The sequence below is a fragment of the Procambarus clarkii genome, chromosome 5 (assembly GCF_040958095.1).
Source record: "Procambarus clarkii isolate CNS0578487 chromosome 5, FALCON_Pclarkii_2.0, whole genome shotgun sequence".
Lineage (NCBI taxonomy): Eukaryota > Metazoa > Arthropoda > Malacostraca > Decapoda > Cambaridae > Procambarus > Procambarus clarkii.
The window spans coordinates 17,830,832-17,857,336 of record NC_091154.1 but is presented as its reverse complement, the minus strand read 5'-3'; the positions used below and the strand labels follow the sequence as shown (position 1 = coordinate 17,857,336).

At 44.9% G+C, this 26,505-nt stretch overlaps 1 protein-coding gene across 1 annotated transcript in view; it reads right to left on the bottom strand.

Moving 5' to 3' along the window:
• Positions 1-1,365: 1,365 nt before the first annotated feature.
• Positions 1,366-26,505, bottom strand: part of LOC123766585 (phosphoribosylformylglycinamidine synthase) — a 452,541-nt gene continuing 427,401 nt past the window's right edge. Inside the window, exons 26-29 of the mRNA XM_069302853.1 lie at positions 22,406-22,580; positions 21,286-21,403; positions 17,199-17,394; positions 1,366-1,613 (exon numbers count right to left, since the gene is read on the bottom strand). Coding sequence (XP_069158954.1) covers positions 1,381-1,613; positions 17,199-17,394; positions 21,286-21,403; positions 22,406-22,580 — 722 coding nt within the window. The 3' untranslated portion in view covers positions 1,366-1,380. The remainder of the gene's footprint in view (positions 1,614-17,198; positions 17,395-21,285; positions 21,404-22,405; positions 22,581-26,505) is intronic.

Sequence of the window (26,505 nt, the reverse complement as noted above, 5' to 3'; positions counted from 1 at the left end):
GCATCGTTTACTGACTGTGTGGCTAGCTGTTATTGTTTGCATTCACCATACGAGATCAGTGGTTCTCTATGGTGAACACAAATGTAGATACTTATATATAATGTACTGCCTACAATTTGTAATAACAGCAAAAGGATTATGCTGGGAGGAGCTATATGGGTGACGGAGGTGACGTCGTCTGCACGATTTGTCTAGCTGTTTAGAGGGTGGCCACTATGCTCTTTGGGCGCACTACAAGCTTAGGTTACAGTTGCGGTGCATAAAACATGTAGAAATTTATATATAATATGTGTATATAGGGTAATAACGCTGCAAAAGGTATTGTTGGGGGAGAAAGTTTAGTGCGTGTGACCTTGAATGAGTGAGGGAGCCGCCATCTGTGTATAACGACGACTCTTAGTGCCTGAACTAACTATATCAGCTTAGCTGTACAGTTGTGGTGAACAAAATATATACATACTTATATATAACGTCTGTATATAGTGTAATAATACCACAACTGGTATTGTTGGGGGAGAAAGTTAGTGCGTGTGTTGAGGAGTGGCAGCGAGTGGCTGGCTGGTGTGTGGCGGTAACTCTTCGTTGCTTTTCGGCTCTCAATACCAACTTAGTGGTTCGTTATGGTGACCAAAACATGCAGATACTTATATAACCTGCGTATAGAGTGTAATAGCAGCAAAACTATTTGTTTATTGTTTTATAAACATAATAATTGAATCACTAACATGCACATCATACTTTTGAGTACTGTATAGCGATTATTCACCACTTTTATTATATAAATATATTACAATACACACTATTGAATAATATTACTGCAAAAAAACTAAGAAAAAATCAATCGGAGACATTGAAACAATTAGGTAATAATATCTTTGTGGCAACTCCCATCTGTCAGCGCGGGTGACGCTGACCGGGTCTGACGACCACTCTGTCAACGCCCACTTTTTGCCAGACTTCCTCAGTCAATTGCGCCCAAAATATGTCACCTACGATTTTTTTTTATTTTTTTCGTGCTCAAGGGACACAAATTAACATGTTTAGAAGACGAAAAAAAATTTTTTAATTTTTTTTTTCTTGCGCACAGGGGTGTAAATGTCCCAAGGACCCCTGAGCAGTGTAAGGGTTAAAGCTTTGCTTCTCCAACTTTCTCCATGGTCACAAGCTCTTTGAGGCACCCATTAACATTACAAATTCTCTCATGTAAAAATCTGGCACTTTTACACAGTAATAAAAGCCAATGTCACATTTAGCTTATGTTCGTATCAATTTAAAAGTTGCTGAAACAAATCCAAGATCCTATGACCTACACTAGTATCATGCAAGCAATATATCAAGATAAGCCAACATCAATTTCACAATTTTAATCTGTGCAAATGGTCATTTTCCCTTAAAAATTAACATTTCCTCACCAGCATAGCTGAATCCTCCAGGGAAAACCAAACCCCGGAACCCCTCCAGCTTTATGTTTCCACCCAAGAGATCAGTCATAGTTATGTCATGCACACAAAAACCAGCTTGAAGGAGTGCCGCTGCCATTTCCCTGTCACCATTAGTGCCTTCCTCGCGTATGATTGCCACACGTGGTACATTCACAGCCGCATAATCTGGACCTGCAATGCATAAAACATTCATGAGACATCAAATTAACCAAATAGTTTTGCAGTCAAGTACTTTATGAACACGTTGACTTCACAGGTTGGAGAAAAATACAATTTACTCAAGATATTCATGCTGCAAGAGCTTTTTTCACTATCCACATTTACTCCACTTCAGCATTAAGCAGTTCTACCTTAACTTTCATAAATAATTAAGAAAAATACTGCATGAGCTCGCTTATTTGAAGCCCACTGATCCGAATCTTCAGGTTATCTTACTGCAAAATCTGGTGATTCGGATCATCTGGTGATTTTTATGACTGGATAATTCTGGCAAAACTTTGCCATAACCAAGTAGCACTTAAGATAATTGGAGATTTTGTCGGATACTACAGACAGGCACTGGGCCATACCGTACTAATCCTGTACAGTAATGGCTCGAGGCGCGTGATATGGAAGGTGTTGAAGTAACTAGTTTTGGGGTAGGGGTTATCGGGAGAGAGGGGAGGGTATGGAGGGACTGTCTGGGGAATGACGGGCCTATGATCTGTACTGTATATCTAAATAATATAGAATAACTAAGAATTATGCTAGAACAATTCATTACCGGAAAAATTAAAGAAATATTTTCTAATGTTATAAATGCAAATCTCCTCAAAACTATGTCCCATGCTAAAGTCTGTAGTTCCTGCTAAAATTTGGGGATTATTCTGTGGGGAGCCCCATCGGCTCCCAGGAACTCTTCGACTGCTATTAGCTAATATTAGTATGAGGCTTCAGTGATATGGAGTTGTCATGTCTAGTGGGGACCAATAGTCAAAACATGGTCCTCTCAGAGAGGCACAGAGAGCAATAGCCTATGAAACTTGGTAATAAAGTATTCACGTCTGCCATCGACCGGGGTTGAGAATCCAGAAAGGTAGGCGCTTCAAACAGACCCCTCTTGGTAGAAAAATTCCAACCTGAGACCAAAATAGGCTAGAAACTCCCCAATCCCCCAAGGAAAACAAGGTAACAAGCAACACCGTCATTACACTGCACGCCGCTCGTTCTACCCCGCCCCCCTCACGGAAAGGTTAGAGGAGGGTCCCAATCAACCGAGCTGGACCATCAGTTTGTTGACTGACGCTAAACAGGGTGGACATCTGCTCTGGTCTCGGTTGCCTGATATGTCTTCACCCTGCCAGAGTTCCTGCTGTGCATTGGCCGTGGCCCAGGAGTTCCTAACCAATGGCTGCATACGCTTAGGGCTCCCATCTCTAAGCGCCCTGTGAGTACACCCCTTGAGGGCTCAGTTTTCTTTGGGTATTTTGGGTTCCCATTCCCATAGAGGTAGCAGCTTGCTTGGTTTTCTGCCTCACCCTTGGGGTCGGTTTAGGTCTTGGTACTTTTGTTTGACCCTGGGTTGGTGGTGATGGTTGCTGGTTGGGCGTGCTGGGCTGCCCAGCTTGCATAATCGCAGCAGCCGTGCCTTTCTGATCCCCTGGGTTATGGTGCTTCCTGGGGTTCTCTTTCCTACTTTTTGCTTTCTTTATTGCCCGGTGGGAGGCTGCCGGAGGTTCCTATTAGGTGATGCCTAGGTTCAGTCAAACAGTCCTCCTCTGGGCCTCTGAGGTTGTTAACCTCAGAGGGCCAGTTTGCCAGGATAACATACGAGGTTACAACCAGCTTTGGCAGCACCAGTGCCCGGGCTTCCCGTAGGAAAACATCCTCCTGCAGGCCCTGGAAACCCCCGTTGGGACTTAGTTGAACCATCCTGTCCTTGATTCGAGCCCATTACATCCAACGGTCGACCCCACAGATGCATTCATAAATTTTTACATGCTGTTCATTCAAAACAGGAATTTTCTCATGTATAAATTAACATTATAATACACCTTTGTAACTTTGCCCATGATCGTAATCTGTTCCCAGACACATTGCCATACAAAAATTTGTCAACCAAACGAATTTTCCCATAAGAAATGTAAACTGAATTAATCGTTCCAATTTTCCTTTCAAACATTTCGCTGCCTCTTATGTGGCAGCCAGTCAAAACCAGTCACAAGTCAGTCATACATTTCAAGCATTCACAGTTGTGGTAGCAACCAGTTAGGCATTTACAGTAATTTATGCATTTACAGTCAATCGACCGTTAACAGTCAATTGGCCGTTAACAGTCAATCAGCCATTAACAGTCAATCGGCCATTAACAGTCAATCGGCCGTTAACAGTCAATCGGCCGTTAACAGTCAATCGGCCGTTAACAGTCAATCGGCCGTTAACAGTCAATCGGCCGTTAACAGTCAATCGGCCATTAACAGAAAACAACAAGAGTTTAATATCAAGCAACAGTCTGAGGCAGTCTGCCTCCGCTTTACCAGTTGGCAGGAAGGAAGCGTTCTGTATTAATAAGATCCAGATGTGGCAGGGAGAGTACAGCTGGAGGAGGGGGCGGTGAGGGGATGGACGCAGTGGGGATCGAGGGTCCAGTAGTGGGATGGGGAGGGACCAGTAGCAGGATGGGGGTTGTGGGGAGGGTCCAGTAGTGGGATGGGGGTTGTGGGGAGGGTCCAGTAGTGGGGAGGGTCCAGTAGTGGGATGGGGTTGTGGGGAGGGACCAGTAGCAGGATGGGGGGTAGTGGGGAGGGTCCAGTAGTGGGATGGGGTTGTGGGGAGGGTCCAGTAGTGGGATGGGGGTAGTGGGGAGGGTCCAGTAGTTGGATGGGGGTTGTGGGGAGGGTCCAGTAGTGGGATGGGGTAGTGGGGAGGGGTCCAGTAGTGGGATGGGGGGTAGTGGGGAGGGTCCAGTAGTGGGATGGGGTTGTGGGGAGGGTCCAGTAGTGGGATGGGGTTGTGGGGAGGGTCCAGTAGTGGGATGGGGTTGTGGGGAGGGTCAGTAGCAGGATGGGGGTTGTGGGGAGGGTCCAGTAGCAGGATGGGGTTGTGGGGAGGGACCAGTAGCAGGATGGGGGTAGTGGGGAGGGTCCAGTAGTGGGATGGGGGTTGTGGGGAGGGTCCAGTAGTGGGATGGGGGTTGTGGGGAGGGTCCAGTAGCGGGATGGGGGTTGTGGGGAGGGTCCAGTAGTGGGATGGGGTTGTGGGAGGGTCCAGTAGCAGGATGGGGGTTGTGGGGAGGGTCCAGTAGCAGGATGGGGGTTGAGGGGAGGGACCAGTAGCAGGATGGGGGTTGTGGGGAGGGTCCAGTAGCAGGATGGGGTTGTGGGGAGGGTCCAGTAGTGGGATGGGGGTAGTGGGGAGGGTCCAGTAGTGGGATGGGGGTTGTGGGGAGGGTCCAGTAGCAGGATGGGGGTTGTGGGGAGGGTCCAGTAGTGGGATGGGGTTGTGGGGAGGGTCCAGTAGCAGGATGGGGGTTGGGGAGGGTCCAGTAGTGGGATGGGGGTTGTGGGGAGGGTCCAGTAGCAGGATGGGGGTTGTGGGGAGGGTCCAGTAGTGGGATGGGGTTGTGGGGAGGGTCCAGTAGCAGGATGGGGGTTGTGGGGAGGGTCCAGTAGTGGGATGGGGGTTGTGGGGAGGGACCAGTAGCAGGATGGGGGTAGTGGGGAGGGTCCAGTAGCGGGATGGGGGTTGTGGGGAGGGTCCAGTAGTGGGATGGGGGTAGTGGGGAGGGTCCAGTAGTGGGATGGGGGTTGTGGGGAGGGTCCAGTAGTGGGATGAGGGTTGTGGGGAGGGACCAGTAGCAGGATGGGGGTAGTGGGGAGGGTCCAGTAGTGGGATGGGGTTGTGGGGAGGGTCCAGTAGTGGGATGGGGTTGTGGGGAGGGTCCAGTAGTGGGATGGGGGTAGTGGGGAGGGTCCAGTAGTGGGATGGGGTTGTGGGAGGGTCCAGTAGTGGGATGGGGGTAGTGGGGAGGGTCCAGTAGTGGGATGGGGGTAGTGGGGAGGGTCCAGTAGTGGGATGGGGGTAGTGGGGAGGGTCCAGTAGGGGATGGGGGTAGTGGGGAGGGTCCAATAGTGGGATGGGGGTTGTGGGGAGGGTCCAGTAGTGGGAGGGGGTTGTGGGGAGGGTCCAGTAGCAGGATGGGGTAGTGGGGAGGGTCCAGTAGTGGGATGGGGTTGTGGGGAGGGTCCAGTAGTGGGATGGGGGTTGTGGGGAGGGTCCAGTAGCGGGATGGGGGACGTGGGGATGGTGCGGTGTGGGGGAGGGTGGTTCTTCCTACCATCCATCCACTCCCCCCCCCACCTTCCCTCCCCTTCCTTCCATCCACTTTCCCCCCACCATCCTTCCAACCACTTTCCCCCCACCATCCCTCCATCCACTTTCCTCACCATCCATCCATCCAGTTCCCCCACCAACCATCCATCCACCCAGTTCCCCCACCATCCATCCATCCAGTTCCCCCACTATCCCTCCATCCACCCAGTACCCCCACCATCCATCTATTCAGTTACCCAACCATCCACCCCTTATCCATCTATCCATTCAGTTACCCCACCATCCATCCATCCATCCAGTTCCTCCACCATCCAGTCCTCTCATCATCCATCTTGGGGACCCATGCGTGATATATAATAAAAACTTTAACATAAAAGCAAAAAGCAGACATTGAAATTCTTCACAAAGAATTCAAAAGCACGGCCGAGGTCATCACTATGCGCGATAGACTTGTAAACAGAGCGCCTTGCCCACGCTTCCAGCACCACGTGCTCATTCAACCCATACGCATACCAACAAACGTTGTCTTCAAAGTAAACTGTCGTGTGCCAATTAAAATTTTACAACGAATTTGACATCGTGTTCCAAAAAAATTGGTCTTTTAGGGCAGTTGTCAACCAAAGATGCACTGTATTAGCATATTGTGCATATATAGGCATAGGTTAGGTTCTGTTGGTGATTATTTGTATTTGCAGTACATGGGGTGAAGCCTTTAGAGCGTTGTGGTTCGAACAAAATTTGTCAGCGAAGCACCTGTTCCGGAAATGTTTGAACGAAATCAGTTGTGAGCTGTGTGTAAACCATTTTTCATTCATAAACAGGAGGTTTGGCAGGTGCATGGAATCACTCTTGGGGTCTGTTTGGAGGATGGGCCGAGTTGAACAATGGACGTGTCCTCCGAGACCCATCTTGCCTTTTGCGACTTTGAAGGGTGTTCATTATCCGTCTCAGGGTGACTATCACCTGTTTTGGCTCCGTCATGCTGCTTGTTGGGTCGACGACACCCTCAAACTGGAGTCTTACGAGACTTGTTCTCCGCTCGTGCTCCAATTTACCCATTCTGCTACAGCTCACGTTAGGGGCCAAGCAGCTCACATTGTTGCATGCTAGATTTTGGTTGCTGCAATGTGCTCGATTGGTCGCTCTAATGGCCCGGGGCTGCCCTGTTTTGGTTTTTAGGGACCCCGACCTTGAGGGGTGTTGGTTGGTTCGACCTTGGTTCAGTTCGCATCCCTTTATCCTCCCCTTGTTGGTGTGGTTCACTGTTTTCCCTCACCTCCTGCTTCTGGCTCCCAAACATCTGAGGGTTCCGGAGTCAGGGGGCAGGGTTTAGCTGGGGATGAAACTCTGGCAGCTCCGGGGGTTGGCCCATTTGAGGCAGGGGCAGAGGCATTTGAGCTAGTTCCTCCCACCGAGGTTTCTGGGTTACTTTAGCAGGTAACTTTTCTTGATGCCTTTCTTCAAAGGGAAAGGGGGAGGGCCATTGAGGACATCTCTGGCTCAGATCTAGTTTTGAGGATTCCAGGTCAGAGGGGGGGGGGAGTAGGCAGCCTAGGGTGTTTGGGTCCCTTTCAATCCTGCCAGGGATTCAGTGCCTTCAGGCACCAAATGATAAATAACAATAATAAAAACAACAGTCTGCTGTTTGCAAGGTTTGAGATTTCGTAACCCCTACTTCCTTGTACAAATCTGATATGGGGTCGGTTCTCTCTCGGGTTCATTTTCGGGTTCCCTTGGGTTCTACGGCTGCGTTATTCCAGAGGTTTTCTACCTCTTGAATTTTCCCTGCGGAGGTTCAGGAGGCCCTTGGTGCATATCTCCTGGGAGACCTGCATTTTGCCTCGGTGCTCGACCTGGTCTCTATCGAGTTCGGGTTTTCTTCCCCGTATTGGATACGTTACAAGGTGCCGGCATCTTCCTGGCTTGCAGACTGCCCTTCATTGGGGCATGGCATAAGTTCTGTTGTTCTTGCATACTTAAGTGGCAGGAGATCGCTACGCTATTGCAGGTGTACTTAGGGGGCACATTTTAGCATCCTAATGTGTGCTGCTTGTATGCCCCCATGCTTCCTTGTGAGGTTGGTGTGCTCCAGTTGCATGTCCCGGTCCCTTCCCTTTCGGCTGCTTTGGTTGCGGAGGATGTTCGCGCTCGCGGGCATTTGGCCTTGGTCCTCCATTTTTTTCCCTTCTCGAGCTGTCCTTGGATTGGCTTGTGGAAGATGTGGAGGAAAAGGCAACGTCCAGGGGAAAGGCTTCCAAGAAAAGGGTCTGCTAGGTCGACCCAGAAGCCCCGGTAGGAAAACAGGCTCTACCAACTTTGCGCCCGATTGGAAGTGACAGCTCAGAAAACACCCGAGCCTCAGACGTTTGGGAGCCAGAAGCAGGGATAAAGGAGAAGAGTGAAATATGTCCACCTGGGTAAGGAAGTGGGAGTGTGGACGGAACAAAGGCCAAAGTGACTAACACCCCCCAAATCCGAATCCTTAAAACCCGAGTGGGGCAGCTCCAGGGCCTCCAACCGGGCAACCAACTAGGCCCATTGGAGGAATGAGAATCGAGCATGCAGCACCAAGATCGTCAGATAAGGGGCAAGTAAAATTAAAACACAACAGGGAACAAGTCTTGCCAGACTCCGGATAGGTGGTGTCTCCTACCCTGCAGGCAACATGATGGAGGCAGGATGGATAATTGCCTTCCTGAGGCAGGGGCAACGAACAACATACGATTTCGCACAGGGCAAGAGTGGACTCTACATAAGTATCCATGGTACCACCGAGCCCACCGGGTGGGGGGGGGGGGAGATTCCAGAGCCCACAGGGTGAATCAGCCCTACAGGAAGCCCAGGCACTGGGGCCAGCTAAGCTGGTAGAACATTGTCAGACAGCATGCAAACTAACCACTTGTAGCAACTGTGAAACCTCATGGGCAACAGGACGACGACCACAAACACAACCTAGGTTAGCCCAATAAGAAGCTAGGCAGACCACTACTGTCCACAAAAAGGCAAAAACTCCAGAAAAGAAAACTCAAATCCCTGAAGACAAGAAAAAACTGGCAGGCAGAGAAAAACATCGGACGTTGCTGCATTGAAGTAAATAGCTACTGCGCCAGCCACAGTGCGCGCCTTCCAGCCAACAACACTTCCCAACATGGGGCAAGACAAAGCTCATGACCCCCCCCCCCCCCAATATACCCCCATGAGCGAAAACAACTTCAAAGTCCTTAATACAGGGAGCGATTCCTGAATGTCCCAGGGAAGATAACCCCGACATGCAAGGGCAGTACTTACGGAACACCTAAGGGAAGGACGCCCTAGGCGCATGCAGCTCCTGTACACTAAAAACACCTGGCCACCACCACACACACACACACACACACACACAAGCTTGTGAAATGGTACATAAAAACAAAGCAACAAGATCAGTAGTGGAAGGGGGAGTAAAGAGCAAAGGAAAAGGGAACATGTTCCTGAAAATTGTATATACCAACATAGATGGAGTGAGGTCAAAAACTTTGGAGTTGCAAGATATAATCCAGCTTAGGGTCCCAGATATTGTTGCATTATCAGAACGAAACTTGAAGGAAATATAATAAATGAAGTCATATTCCCAAGAGGCTACTCAGTTTGGAGACGTGACAGGAAAACTAGGAAGGGAGGAGGAGTGGCTGTACTGGTGAAAAAACACCTGAAGGTAAAGAGTTAATATTTGAAAACCCTCGAGATATTGACATAATGGCATTGCAGGTCTGGAATCAGGATGATAACCTGATAATTGTAAATACCTACAGCCCACCAGCAAGCAACACGTGGACAAAGGAAGAACTGGATGACAAACGAGAGGGCCTCATAATGGTCATGAGAGATATTATTGTACAAGCAGATAAAGATAAATCACGACTGTTGATACTGGGGGACTTCAACTTTAGAGCAATAGACTGGGAGGCCTATGAAGCAAGAACGGAGGACTTTTGGACATGCAGATTTGTGAACCTCATTCTGGAGACATTCTTGTATCAACACATAAAGCAAGCCACAAGAATGAGGGAAGGAGATATACCGTCAGTACTGGATCTAGTATTCACCAGGAAAGAAGAAGAGATTTTTGACATCCAGTACCTTCCTCCCTTGGGAAAGAGTGATCACGTCCTGTTAGACATTAAATATGCTTTAAGATATCATCTAGAAGAAAATGGGGACATTGAAACAGTTGATAAACTCGATTTAAAGAGAGGCAACTATGGGGAACTTCGAAATTTTTTTAATGAGTGTAATTGGACAGAATTGTTGCTAGGCAGGGAAGTAAATGAAAATGTATGCCAAATTTTTAAAACTATATGAGGAAGGCACACAAACATTCATACCAAAACAGAGATGCAGGACCAGAAAACAGGATTGGTTCGACAGAAATTGTGAGAGGGCAAGAGACCAAAAGACACAAAAATGGAATCAGTATAGGAAGAGGCCAAACCCCCAAACATACCAGCGATACAAAGATGCGAGAAACAATTATACAGCAGTAAGGAGAGAGGCAGAAAGAAATTTGAAAAAGGGATAGCAGATAAATGTAAAACAGAACCGGGCCTATTCTACAAATTCATAAACAACAAATTGCAGGTAAAGGATAATATCCAGAGGTTGGAAATGGGAAACAGATTCACGGAAAATGAAAAGGAAATGTGTGAAACATTAAATGAAAAGTTCCAAAGTGTGTTTGTACAAAATGAAATCTTCAGAGAACCAGACACAATAAGAATTCCAGAGAACAACATAGAGCGGATAGAGGTGTCTAGAGATGAAGTGGAAAATATGCTAAAGGAGCTCGGGAAGAACAAAGCAGCTGGCCCAGATGGCGTTTCACCATGGGTTCTGAGAGAATGTGCATCTGAGCTCAGCATTCCACTTCACCTGATCTTTCAGGCATCCCTGTGTACAGGAATCGTAGCAGACGGGTGGAAACAGGCTAACATAGTTCCAATCTACAAAAGTGGCAGCAGGGAAGACCCCCTCAATTATAGACCTGTATCATTGACAAGTGTAATAGTGAAAGTATTGGAAAAGCTAATCAAAACTAAATGGGTAGAACACCTGGAGAGAAATGATATAATATCAGACAGGACAGTATGGTTTTCGATCAGGAAGATCCTGTGTATCGAATTTACTCAGTTTCTATGATCGGGCCACAGAGATATTACAGGAAAGAGATGGCTGGGTTGACTGCATCTATCTGGACCTAAAAAAGGCTTTCGACAGAGTTCCACATAAGAGGTTGTTCTGGAAACTGGAAAATATTGGAGGGGTGACAGGTAAGCTTCTATCATGGATGAAAAATTTTCTGACTGATAGAAAAATGAGGGCAGTAATCAGAGGCAATGTATCGGAATGGAGAAATGTCACAAGTGGAGTACCACAGGGTTCAGTTCTTGCACCAGTGATGTTTATTGTGTACATAAATGATCTACCAGTTGGTATACAGAATTATATGAACATGTTTGCTGATGATGCTAAGATAATAGGAAGGATAAGAAATTTAGATGATTGTCATGCCCTTCAAGAAGACCTGGACAAAATAAGTATATGGAGCACCACTTGGCAAATGGAATTTAATGTTAATAAATGTCATGTTATGGAATGTGGAATAGGAGAACATAGACCCCACACAACCTATATATTATGTGAGAAATCTTTAAAGAATTCTGATAAAGAAAGAGATCTAGGAGTGGTTCTAGATAGAAAACTATCACCTGAGGACCACATTAAGAATATTGTGCAAGGAGCCTATGCAATGCTTTCTAACTTCAGAATTGCATTTAAATACATGGATGGCGATATACTAAAGAAATTGTTCATGACTTTTGTTAGGCCAAAGCTAGAATATGCAGCTGTTGTGTGGTGCCCATATCTTAAGAAGCACATCAACAAACTGGAAAAGGTGCAAAGACATGCTACTAAGTGGCTCCCAGAACTGAAGGGCAAGAGCTACGAGGAGAGGTTAGAAGCATTAAATATACCAAAACTAGAAGACAGAAGAAAAGAGGTGATATGATCACTACGTACAAAATAGTAACAGGAATTGATAAAATCGACAGGGAAGACTTCCTGAGACCTGGAACTTCAAGAACAAGAGGCCATAGATTTAAACTAGCTAAACACAGATGCCGAAGAAATATAAGAAAATTCACCTTCGCAAATAGAGTGGTAGACGGTTGGAACAAGTTAAGTGAGAAGGTGGTGGAGGCCAAGACCGTCAGTAGTTTCAAAGCGTTATATGACAAAGAGTGCTGGGAAGACGGGACACCACGAGCGTAGCTCTCATCCTGTAACTACACTTAGGTAATTACACTTAGGTAATTACACACACACACACACACACACACACCCACTGAAAATTGTATATACCAACATAGATGGAGTGAGGTCAAAAACTATGGAGTTGCAAGATATAATCCAGCTTAGGGTCCCAGATATTGTCGCATTATCAGAGACGAAACTTGAAGGAAATATAATAAATGAAATCATATTCCCAAGAGGCTATTCAGTCTGGAGACGTGACAGGAAAACTAGGAAGGGAGGAGGAGTGGCTGTACTGGTGAAAAAACACCTGAAGGTAAGAGTGTTAATATTTGAAAACCCTCGAGATATTGACATAATGGCATTGCAGATCTGGAACCAGGATGTTAAGCTGATAATTGTAAATGCCTACAGCCCACAAGCAAGCAACACATGGACAAAGGAAGAACTGGATGACAAACGAGAGGGCTTCATAATGGTCATAAGAGATATTATTGTACAAGCAGATGAAGATAAATCAAGACTGTTGATACTGGGGGACTTCAACATTAAAGCAATAGACTGGGAGGCCTATGAAGCAAGAACGGAGGACTTTTGGACATGCAGATTTGTGAACCTCATTCTGGAGACATTCTTGTATCAACACAAAGCAGGCCACAAGAATGAGGGAAGGAGATGTACCATCATTACTGATCTAGTATTCACCAGGAAAGAAGAAGAGATATTTGACATCCAGTACCTTCCTCCCTTGGGAAAGAGTGATCACATCCTGTTAGACATTGATTATGCTTTAAGATATCATCTAGAAGAAAATGGGGACATTGAAACAGTTGATAAACTTGATTAACCCTCAAACCGCGCATATCATATATAAATGATATCAGTGACAAAACCGAAACCGCGCACATCATTTATATATGATTTCGTGTCTAGCTCTATAATTTAAACACCCCGCCTGGGATAGGGGCAACTATAGTACAGCCACGACCGATAGTTGCCAGATGCCACCTAGAAAAAAAATCCAGGCCAACATTCTTAGGTGTTACAGCGTCAGTATTGAGCAAGCCACCAAGGCTGGCACACGCAGCACGAGCTCACAGCACCGCTGTTCAGCTTGTGACCACAGCATCTCCTACAAATACCATGATATATATGATACTGCTATTATTTAGCAGTGATAGTATTACTGAAGCCCCCTGACTGTGATAAAACTGACCAGGATTCTGATAATAGCAGGATTGTGGTGATATTTAGCGCTGTGCTACATGGAGGGAGGCGTAAGGCTGTGCGAGGGAGGGTTGTGGCGTCGTCTTCTGACTGTGTGTGGCCACCATTTATTGACTGCACCTCACCATACCAGCTTAGTGGTTCGATATGGTGAACACAAATGTAGATACTTATATATAACGTGTGTATAGAGTGTGATAACAGCGAGAGGAGTAGGTTGGGAGCCGCCATTTTGGTGAGGGAGGAGCGTCGTCTGCACGTCTTGGCATGGTGTTTACTGATGGCCACTATGGTCTTTGGGCACCATACCAGCTTATTTGTTCAGGTATCATGAATAAAACAGGTATATACTTATATATAATATATGTATATAGCGTAATAACACCACAAACAATATTGTTGAAGGACAAATATTAGTGCGTCTGGCCTTGAGGGCGGCCGCCGATCAGCTGACTGTGTGAGTAGCTACGTCTTCGTGGCCTTTACTCACCATACAAGCTTAGATGTACAGTTATGGTGAACAAAACATGTAAATACGTATATATATAACGTCTGTGTATAGTGAATAAATACAGAAAGAGTATTGTAGGAGGTGAATGAGGGTGAGTGAGGTGGTGTTGAGGGAGGGAGTGGCTCGCTGGTGTTTGGCGGTCACTCCTCGTTGCTTTTTGACTCACAAGACCAACTTAGTAGTTCGTTATGGTGTACAAAACATGCAAATACTTATATATAACCTGTGTATATAGTGTAACAACAGCAAAACTATTTGTTTATTGTTTTATGAACATAATAATTGAATCACTAATATGCACACCATAATTTTGAGTACAGCGATGGTTCACACATTTTATAATATAAATATACCACAATTCACTGTATAGAATAATATTACTGCAAAAAAACTAAGAAAAAATCAGAGACATTGAAATAATTAGGTAATAATATATTTGTGGCAACTGCCGTCTGACAGCTCGGGCGGAGTAGACCTCATCTGGCGAAGGCTCTGCCAACGCCCCTTTTTTGCCACACTTCCCTACCCTATTGCGGCTAAAATATGCCACCTACGACTTTTTTGTTATTTTTTCCGTGATCAGGGAACAAAAATGAACACTTCTATAAGACGAAAGAATTTTTTGGAATTTTTTTTTTTTTGTTGCGCCTGTGGGTGTGAATTCCATTTGGGCCCCTAGCGGTTTGAGGGTTAAGGAGAGGTCACTATGGGGAACTTCGAAATTTTTTAATGAGTGTAATAGGACAGAATTATTGCTAGGCAGGTGAGTAAATGAAATGTATGCCAAATTTTAAAAAATATACGAGGAAAGCACACAAACATTCATACCAAAACAGAGAGGCAGGGCCAGAAAACAGGATTGGTTCGACAGAAATTGTGAGAGGGCTAGAGACCAAAAGACACAAAAATGGAATCAGTATAGGAAAAGGCCAAACCCCCAAATATACCAGCGATACAAAGATGCGAGAAACAACTATACAGCAGTGAGGAGAGAGGCAGAAAGAAATTTTGAAAAAGGGATTGCAGACAAATGCAAAACAGAACCAGGTCTGTTCTATAAATTCATAAACAACAAATTGCAGGTAAAGGATAATATTCAGAGGTTGAAAATGGGAAATAGATTCACGGAAAATGAAAAGGAAATGTGTGAAACATTAAACGAAAAGTTCCAAAGTGTGTTTGTACAAAATAAAATCTTCAGGGAACCAGATACAACAAGAATTCCAGAGAACATAGAGCACATAGAGGTGTCTAGAGATGAAGTGGAAAAAATGCTCAAGGAGCTAAATAAGAACAAAGCAGTTGGTCCAGATGGCATTTCACCATGGGTTCTGAGAGAATGTGCACCTGAGCTCAGCATTCCTCTTCAACTGATTTTTCAGGCATCCCTGTATACAGGAGTTGTAGCTGATGTGTGGAAAAAGGCTAACATAGTTCCAATCTACAAAAGTGGAAGCAGGGAAGACCCCCTTAATTATAGACCGGTATCATTGACAAGTGTAATAGTCAAAATATTGGAAAAAATAATTAAAACTAAATGGGTAGAACACCTGGAGAGAAATGATATAATATCAGACAGACAATATGGTTTTCGATCTGGAAGATCCTGTGTATCGAATTTACTCAGTTTCTATGATCGAGCAACAGAGATATTACAAAAAAGAGATGGTTGGGTTGACTGCATCTATCTGGATCTAAAAAAGGCTTTTGACAGAGTTCCACATAAGAGGTTGTTCTGGAAACTGGAAAATATTGGAGGAGTGACAGGTACGCTTCTAACATGGATGAAAAATTTTCTGACAGAAAAATGAGGGCTGTGATCAGAGGCAATGTATCGGACTGGAGAAATGTCACAAGTGGAGTACCACAGGGTTCAGTTCTTGCACCAGTGATGTTTATTGTCTACATAAATGATCTACCAGTTGGTATACAGAATTATATGAACATGTTTGCTGATGATGCTAAGATAATAGGAAGGATAAGAAACTTAGACGATTGTCATGCCCTTCAAGAAGACCTGGTCAAAATAAGTACATGGAGCGCCACTTGGCAAATGGAATTTAATGTTAATAAATGCCATGTTATGGAATGTGGAATAGGAGAACATAGACCCCACACAACCTATATATTATGTGAGAAATCTTTAAAGAATTCTGATAAAGAAAGAGATCCAGGGGTGGTTCTAGATAGAAAACTATCACCTGAGGACCACAAAGAATATTGTGTGAGGAGCCTATGCCACGCTTTCTAACTTCAGAATTGCTTTTAAATACATGGATGGCGATATACTAAAGAAATTGTTCACGACTTTTGTTAGGCCAAAGCTAGAATATGCAGCAGTTGTGTGGTGCCCATATCTTAAGAAGCACATCAACAAACTGGAAAAGGTGCAAAGACATGCTACTAAGTGGCTCCCAGAACTGAAGGGCAAGAGCTACGAGGAGAGGTTAGAGGCATTAAATATGCCAAAACTGGAAGACAGAAGAAAAAGAGGTGATTGATCACTACGTACAAAATAGTAACAGGAATTGATAAAATCGATAGGGAAGATTTCTTGAGACCTGGAACGTTAAGAACAAGAGGTCATAGATATAAACTAGCTAAACACAGATGCCGAAGTAATATAAGAAAATTCACTTTTGCAAACAGAGTGGTAGACGGCTGGAACAAGTTAGGGGAGAAGGTGGTGGAGGCCAAGACCGTCAGTAGTTTCAAAGCGTTATATGACAAAGAGTGCTGGGAAGACGGGACACCACGAGCGTAGCTCTCATCCTGTAACTAGACTTAGGTAATTACACACACACACACACCTGGAACAGCCACACAGGATGAAAATACAGAACAGGTAGCACATCAGTTCCAGAACTGGGGTGGTGGGCTCCACCCCCCCCCCCTTTGAAGGGGAAAGGGAACGCTAATGAGCGGGAGTGTTAGTTGCATGAAATGTTGCTGGTTTGGTTTCCTTCTAGGGGTTATATTTGTATCTTTTAGGATGTTGATTGCACAGGTTAACCAGACAGTGGTCTGTTTTGATTTGCTTACCTTTCTAGGTCTCTTCCTGGTCGATTGCAATTATGATATACTGTACGTTAAATGTAAAGTGCTCATAGGCCATTGCTCCCTGCACCTTTCTGAGGGAGCCAGGTTCTGGCTTGTGGTCCCTGGTAGGCAAAAGGACTTCTGTGACTGATGACCCCAAACTAATATAGCACATATCAGTTCGGATAACTTCAGGGAGCCGAAGGGGCTTCCAACAGAAAACTGCAAATATGTTCACTTTTGGACTTTGTTACTGCTCATGTCCACTGGAGGGGGCCCTCCCCATATAATTAGGGTAAGTGAGATTTGACAGTATTTATAAATTCCATCAAAAACAATAATCAAAGCTATAGATATCCACGGCTCCAAAAGATATTTACCCAAGACAAAGTCTCTGTAAGAGAAGGGGACATCGTAGGTGGTGTGCGCACGGTCGGCAAGGCTGCGGTACTCGTCCTCGGCACATTCTGGGTTGGTTTGCCGGTTCTCCAACTGATAACTAGTCTCCTCCCACAGTCTGGCAGCTTCCAGCACCGTCAAGCAAATGGTCTCTTCACCTCCTACACTGATACTCACCTAACATTAAAGTAATTATACATTGTCCATAAAGACCACTGCCTTGCAGCTCATCCTTCTATTTAGATAGCACTTACAGTATTGATATGGACCATTGTACATATCATTTTATAATATATATATATATATATTTCATTGAATATGACCGCATATTCTGTATTTATTATTTTCTGGTTTAGGGCTTCTATCCCTCTAACTATTTTCTTAGCATCAGGGCTTAATTGAAATAGGAGTTCTCCAAAACTCATTTTCGTACTTTTAAGGTGAAGAAAAGAAGTGATTTACTATAGAGTGTATTACACTTATTTGTATAATTTGCACGACGTTTCGAACCTCGTTTGAAAGTTTCGAGGTTCGAAACGTCGTGCAAATTATACATATAAGTGTAATACACTCTATAGTAAATCACTTCTTTTCTTCACCTTAAAAGTACGAAAATGAGTTTTGGAGAACTCCTATTTCAATTAAGCCCTGATGCTAAGAAAATAGTTAGAGGGATAGAAGCCCTAAACCAGAAAATAATAAATACAGAATATGCGGTCATATTCAATGAAACATGTTTGAAAGAAAACCTGCTGAAAGTATACACCAATATATTATTTACATATATATATATATATATATATTATATATATATATATATATATATATATATATATTACTATATATATATATATATTATATATATATATATATATATATATATATATATATATATATATATATATATATATATATATATATATATATATATAATTTATTTTATTAAATATGACCGAAAAAGTAAGATTAATAATTCTAACACGAATTTTCTCAATATTTCTTATGTTTCTTTTCACTGTCGATGGTAATTGAAAAATCAATTCTCCAAAATTCATTTTTATTCCTAGTCTAACGCGACACTTGAACGCGTTTCGTAATAACTTATTACATTTTCAAAGACACTAGTTTACACACACACAACTATAACCTGCAAACACTAAACAATTGTGTTTATCTGGGTATAAACTGTAACGTTATGTCCAGACCAAGTGAGATGGCCCGGAAAGTGGAGTTGGAGATCCTGTTGGACGACATATTCAACTTCGAAACACAAAAGAAGGTCACCACCAAGGACACCTTACAACCAGAACTTATTGCAGAGGGAGGAAAGAATCGAGGCAACTACAGAAGCACCATACTGTCCCCCGAGCTCAAAGTGGCAGCTAAGAGCCTTCGTGAAAACAAGGAGATAGTCGTCAGGAGAGGTGACAAGTCGCCAATATACGTCATTCTTAAAAAAGACGAATATCTGGCGAAAATGAACCTCATACTCTCTGACCAAACTAAATTCCAAAGAGTAACGAAGGACACTACAGCCGAATTGAAAGCAAAGATCAACAAATTGATCGAAACTGTGAACGCCAAGAAATCCGGACTCCACCTGCCAAAGATTATTGGGGAATACAAACCTGGATACGCGTATGGAAACGTCAAGACACACAAGCCTGGAAACCCACTTCGGCCAATCATCAGCCAGATACCCACACCCATGTACAGACTGGCCAAGCGACTCAACAGCTTGCCTGACTCCTTATGTCCCTTGCGCCTTCAGCCTGAAGTCTCCAAAGAAATTTGTTGACTTACTGCGGGGAACACGGGCCACAGGGATAAGAGCCTCGTTGGACGTAGAATCACTGTTTACCAACGTACCTGTGGATGAAACAAACGGGATGATAGCGGACAGAGTGTATCGTGATCCGGGCTGTACTCCTCTTGACATACCAGAAAACATTCTAAGGAAACTACTCCAAGCTTGTACTAAAGAGGCACCCTTCTTGAGCTCGGATGGGCACATGTATAAGCTAGTAGATGGGGTCGCCATGGGTTCTCCCCTAGGTGTCCTGTTTGCGAACTTTTACATGGGTACCATCAAACAAAAGGTCTTAGTCGACATGAACTTGAAACCGGCCATATACTGCAGGTATGTTGACGACATTTTTACACAGGTACCTGATGTCAGACATCTGCAGGAGCTGAAGGAGGCATTTGAGCGGAATTCTGTGCTATGTTTCACTTCCGAGATGGAGAAGGATGGGAAGCTGCCCTTTCTAGATGTAACAGTCATGGAAAGGAGCGGAGGTTTCCACACTGCAGTCTACACTAAGGAAACAAACATGGGAATGTGCCTCAATGCCAACAGTGACTGCCCAGACAAGTACAAGAGGAGTGTTGTTAACGCTTATGTCGACCGTGCTCTCAGCCACAGCTCAGGATGGAAGCAAGTCGACGAAGAACTCTGTAGGGTAAGGCAGGTCCTAGTCAACAACAGCTTCTCCAATGGTTTCGTTGAAGACATAAGAAGGAAGGTGAAACGCCATGCAACCTCTGAAGAGACAACTAACACAACACCTGTACCCCCTATTAGACTATTTTACAGGAACTTCTTTCCCACAGCTCATAAAACAGAGGAAAGGGTCCTGAAAGATATTGTTAATAGGAACGTTATCCCTACAGACAAAAATCAGAAGATACAATTGACGATTTACTATAAAACCAAGAAAACGGCCAACCTACTCATGAGAAACTCTCCAGATACAAAGCAGAAAGCTTTAAAAGAAACCAATGTCGTCTATGCCTTCAAATGCCCACTTGGGGACTGTAAGCCTCAAAGAACTCAGTATATAGGCAAGACAACAACATCTCTTTCCAGGCAATTAACGATGCATAAGCAACAGGGCTCCATTAAGGAACATATAATCTCTTCCCACAACCAGACCATCACCAGGGAAGTCTTAACAAAAAACACGGAAATCATCGATAGATACAGCGATAGCAGGCGGCTAGATATCTGTGAGGCACTACACATTAAGAAGTCAACACCAGCAATCAAAGCCAATTAATGCACAACTATATTCTACCCACTTCAAAACTCTGCACCAATATAGAAGCATCAAGAAATATGGGCCAATAGGCTCTTTGTGGTTACTTCCATTCTTCTCTTTAACTTAGCCAATATTATACCCATTGTTTCGTGTTCTGTCTTGTGTTCAAAGTTTGTTTTCACCTCATCCAAAACTGTTGTAACATAGGAATGTGCCTCAATGGCACATTCCCATTCCTCACCAAAATGCAGGTATAAAATAAAAGCTGTTTAAACTCTGTTTAGTGTTTGCAAGTTATAGTTGTGTGTGTGTAAACTAAACTCTTTTAAAATGTAATAAGTTATTACGAAACGCATTCAAGTGTCGTGTCAGACTAGAAATAAAAATGAATTTTGAAGAATTGATTTTTCAATTACCATCGACAGTGAAAAGAAACATAAGAAACAGAGAAAATTTGTGTTAGAATTGTTAATCTTACTTTATCGGTCGTTTTCATAATTATTGAAATAATTATGAAAAATTGTACTTGAAGCGGTCCCTGCCAAACTACTTGGCTGGAGTACATCACTGCTGGAGTGTCTTCTCTCAACGAGTGAATATTGCTGTACTTCATCCAATTACAACCAAAGTATGTCACATACAATATAGTTTCCCTATGATCAGAGAATGCATTTTAACAATACAATAAACATATGGGGCGGGGGGAGAGGGGGACATGTACAATTTTTCTGTGCACCAAGAGCTCGTCATATTTTATAGCTGCAGATTACAATTGTTAATGCCTTCACAACCTCATGTATGAACTCTAGCATGTCAGACTACACAGCTTTAGCATACTCTTGCAATAATATAAATTATTACACTATTATTTTTATACATGTTCTACTTTCTGTACTTACAAATGTATTTTGAGTATCAAATTTATGTAATACTTTGCAATTGCATCTTGGCAACATCATGAACTCCAACCAAGTAAAAATAAAAATTTCAAAAATTTATTTTATAAAAAGTTTTATCTTAAAACTACCTGAGCACGAGGACCAGTTCCTACGGTGGTGCCCAGACAACAGGTGCCACGAACTCCGGCACTCACAAACCTCTCCAAGACACACTTGCTCTGCTCACCTGCCACCTCCAGCACCCACCTGATGGAAGTCTCGGGTTAGTTTTGGCCTTGTTTTATTGCAAGATTTTGAGCATGCCATGTGAGGCATGGTACACATGTACTGTATCCACACCTCAATCTTCATATCAACAACAAGGGATAAGTTACCACTGGAATTTGCTTACATGCTCTCCTACCCTCTGTCCTTCATGCTTAATAGGGCTAACAAAAATCTTCTGTGGATCTATATCCCTATTATTGGCAAGTTTTCTATACTGTATTTAACATTTTATTCTAGCAAGATTCCTTCTCTTCTACTACCTGCTTGACTTTAACTGTACAACTTCCAGCACAGAAATACATTATAGCAAAAAATTGTAAATAAAATACTGTACTAAAAAAATACAAGTATATAAATACTGGAAAATAGTAGGAGTTAAGCTAACCAAAGCAACGTCAATTCCAATTATGAGGTTATTTGAATACAGGACCTCTGTTCTAGTAAACTGTTTAGGAACAAGACTGCTTCAGTACGGTATTCTCAGATTATCATTATTTCATAGTTTGCACAGCATTATGAGAAACTATACAAATTCTGGTAATTTATATCATTAGCACCAACAGAAGAAACTCCTGCAACATTTGGACTTCCAGTGGCCCATAACCTTAATTTACATTGTCAGAATAACCATTCAAGTTAAACGTCTTGTCAAAACTCTTGTCACAGAAGGCAAATTGAAGTTGTGCAGTAAATATCAAAGTATTACCCAAATAAATTTAAAACTTAATTCACTCATTAAGTTATGCCAAAAATGCTCAGCACAATAAGTGGCTTTATAGAATATATAAATACTGTACCTAACTATGGTAATATGATCCTTTGTGTATCTTAATACTTTATATTGCAATCATAAGGGGAAATTTAAGAAAAAGCATTAGTGAAATATATGATAGAGAAATAGAGTACTATAATCCCCCCCCTTCACAGCATTGAGAAGGCCTTAAGTAAACAAATACAGATCAGTAGAAAGTTATAACTCACCCAACTTCCTCGCTGAACAGAGCAGAAAGTGGAAGCGGGGCATGGTCTACACCCGAGGGTGCAGGTGCGGGAGGGATGTCCACCTCCATGCCACCCCAACCTGCTATGGCCATCTCCAGCAGGCATGTCACTAGCCCTCCGTCGCTCACATCATGCAGGGCCAACACTACACTCTCTGGCAGCCACCACACATTACATGAGCAACATATAATACCACAAGTACTTTCCTAAACAATTCAGGCAAAGAGGTATGGAAGAATAATTAAATAATAAAACTAGATACTATGTAGTGCAAAAATAAAATAAATTTAAAATATTTACTCTAGTTATTGTACAATATAATTATGAATAATGTTTACACAGTCCATACACTACAATGAGTTTAAAGAGGGAAAGAAAGACTAACAGTATAGTAATGCAGAAAGTTAAAAATACAGTACCAACAAAAGTGTTCTGGTTACTGTACACAAAGAACCAGCGTTGAATGTAATTAAACGGCATTTTCTGGGTGAGCCCCCTTCAGCTCCCCGGAACTATACCAGGCTTATGTGTACAGGTATATATTAGACCGTGGCAACAGTCAATTTAAGGAGCTCTAGGCCTACCAGGGACCAGAGCCAGAACCTGGCCCCCCTCAAGAGAGGCATGAGGAGCAATGGCCTAAAGACACTCCTGTGTAATTGGAAGTAGTCTTTGTCTGCCATCTATCAGGTCAGGAATCCAGAAAGGTAGGAATTTCAAAAACTATTGCTGGTCAAAAATTGCAAACGAAAGCCAAACTAGCAAACAGAACACCCCAATCAAATAGAAGGAAACAAACATGATGTCATCACAACTGCCGCGCATCTGTCTGCGCATTCCCCCCTCCCCAGGAAGGGGGGTTGCACAGAGGGAAGAGCAGAGAAGATCAAACCAGCCACGTACCGGACTTTATCAATCTACTGAAAAAGGCACAGCTGCGGGAAGACCCTCGGGTTTGGGGCGCAAGAAGCACCTGAAACCAAGGTTGGGCCGGCCACCAAGGAGCCAACAGGACTACTATCCCCTGGCAAGTGTCACCAAGTGAGTCAGGACCCGGAGCAACAACTGCACGGGTGGGAAGAGGTACGGGTAACCCCACCTCGACCAGTCCAGCTGAAAGGCATCGACCCCGACGTCATCGCAGTCTGGGTAGGGCGCCACATTCACTGGAAGACGCCTCAACCATGCCAATGAGACGAGGCATGGCGCCCATACGTTCGGCAGAGCCAACTGAATGAGTCGGCGTCAAATGTCCATTCATGGATAGGGGAATGGACCATGACAGGCCATCCAACAGAACGTTTGACACCTCCTGAACTTAAACCGCCAGGAGAGCAAAACCCCTAGAACTCGGCAGACGAGTCACCTGAAGCAACCAGCCCCAACGAGCCAAGGACTGCATTGAACCCCCGCAGTTCAGACAATGAACCACCGGGGAGCAGTCTGAATGGAGCCGGATCGTTACTCCACAAGCGCACAAACCCTCTAAAGTGAACAACACACCGCCTCAAACTTCTGTGCCGTGAGCCCGACGGTAGGACAGACCCCACCGACCCTGGCCGGCATGATGAGCACTGGTCACAAAACCCCAGCTGAGACACGAGGCATCTGTGAACACATTGAGCGAGGGCTCAGGGAGGAGTAAGGAGCACAGACCCTGAAAAACCTTCAGAGGAAGCCAGTGATGAAGCAGCCAATGCAAGGCTCCCAGGATCCGAACCCAGTGATCACGAGAGCGGCAGAAGGGATACCCCCAATGAAACCAGATCATCCGCCGAAGCTAGATCCAACCCAACGGGTAAACCAGCACGGCAAAGATCAGGCTCCCGCACTGCTGCTTGAACAACCAACGTGAGACCCGGGTGCCCTCCGAAAACAGTTGTAAGCGGGATCGCAGCTGCAACAACACCGCCGGAGGGAGAGACAAGGAAGCGGTCTGAGAGTCCCACACAAGACCCAGCCCACTCGGAACCTGAAAGGGAACCAATGGGACTTCCTCCAGTACACAAAGAACCTGAACCCGGTGAGATGCTTAAGAACCAAATCCCTGGCATGCAGACACACGGATTGACTGGGAGCCAACACCAGCCAATCATCGAGATAAGCCAGAACTTTAACCCCTATCAGACGCTAACGGGTCACCACGACCCGGGTAAGGCATGTGAAAACACAAGGTGCCAGATCCAAATGGGAAGGAAGACAACAAAAGTGGTAAGCTTGTCGCCCAATGACAAAACCGAGCCAGTCCCTAAACCCCATATGAATTAGGACATGCCAATACGCATCCCAGAGGTCCAGACACCATCCAGGCACCCGGCGCCAAAAGCAGCTGGACCCGAGACAGTGGTCATTTGAAAGAAGGGGCAAAAGTCCCAGGGAATTAGATGGGACAAGCCCAGTGTGAATCGCAGATTCATCCAGTCCCGTTTCTTAAGTGAAAAAAGGTAGAAAACCCACTCAAGGATGACCTGACAGAGAAGAGGCCCACCCGCCAGCCCTGATCCGCCCGAAGGAGAAGGAACAACTCGACGCCACCGCAGGCCGGATGAAACGACCTGAAATGCCCACGAATCGTGGGCCCAAGCAAGAGCAAACAGCACGAGCCTTCCCCATATTGCCCTATCAATGGGGCGAAGTGCAAAAGGGCCGACGACCCCTACGAAAACCCGACCAACATTCAGAGAGATCACTGTGTCAACGACTCCGCAGGAACTGCCAGTCCCATATCTGGCACTTCTGGCTTATGAAGACTGAAGGAACCCCGAGACCTGGCGCAACCCTTCCGGGCAGGACTACCATGGCTCCCCAGGAGAACCAAAAAGTCCAACATAGGCAGGCAACTAGACGAGGCTGCCTGCAGAAAATGCACCACCGCAAACTCTGCAAACAGCAACGGACAAAAAGGGGCTGAAAATTTAAGAGCCAGGGCCCATGACAATTCCAAAGAATGGACAAGCACCACCTATCAGCACACGAGGCGAGAAAAACAAAGAACACACACACCACCTCCCTCAGAAACGAAGCATACAACTTCAACACGGCAGCCGACACCCGAGCTGCTGAGTCAAGCACAACTTACACTGACCTGGAACCCAGCTCCTTCACACCCACCCGAGCCAGTATGAAGACAGCTCCTGCAGTGAAAAGAAGCACAAGACCGAAGCCAAGTGCCCACAGGCGTACAAATCCTCGGCCACCAGGGATGCCGAAAAGGAGGAAACCTGCACATGAAGCCGCACCTGGCCAACATCATTAGGAAGAATGGGGGTGAACAAGCACACACTAAGGTGCTCCAATTTTCCCCCCAGGTAAACCTGAATGGCAGTAGTCAACTCCTACCATTCAAGTGCGCGGTCCAACAGAACGAATGCCAACCCCCCAACAAAAAGAAAAGGCAGTCTGCCTGCCAGGAAGACTCGGGCACCTTGTAACGCACCCAATAAGGAAAAGAGGAGCCAAACTCAAAAGGAGAAGGTTTCATTATCGAGGCGTAATCTGAGTCTCGCAGGAGGTAAGCCGCAAGGGCCTCCCACACCTTCCCTCCTCGGTGGGATGCAGAAAGCCAAAAACCTCCGGAGGGAGGTTTTTGGCTTTCGAAAAAAAACCAAGGGAAATCGGAACTGAACCTGGGGAGGAGACGAACTCTTAATAAAATCGTACAGGGAGGGGGATAGGAAAACCACCTTCCCCTTGTAACAACAGGCCCCGCGCCGAGGTAACCAACACCCAAGCAGGGTCAATTGGGGCCCAAGCCCCCTCCCCCGCACCAAGTCAACTCCTCCCCAGTCCTGGAATCCTCCATATCAGAACCCGAGGCCAAGACATCCTCCAAACCCTCTGCCTCTGGAGAAAAAGTAGACTCCACCGGAAAAGCAGGGATGAAGAGGGCCCACTGGCGTGATCCAAAAGCTCCGGCAGGAGGAACAGGCTTGAATGCCTCCTCTGCCAAAAAGAAAAGGGCAATCCCCGAAGCTGCCCGAGTCTCACTACCTGTACAATCAAAGCAGGGCAGCTCGGGGCCTCTGGAAAGGCAACCAACCGGAGTACCAGTCTCCGTGGTGTAGTGGTAAGACACTCAC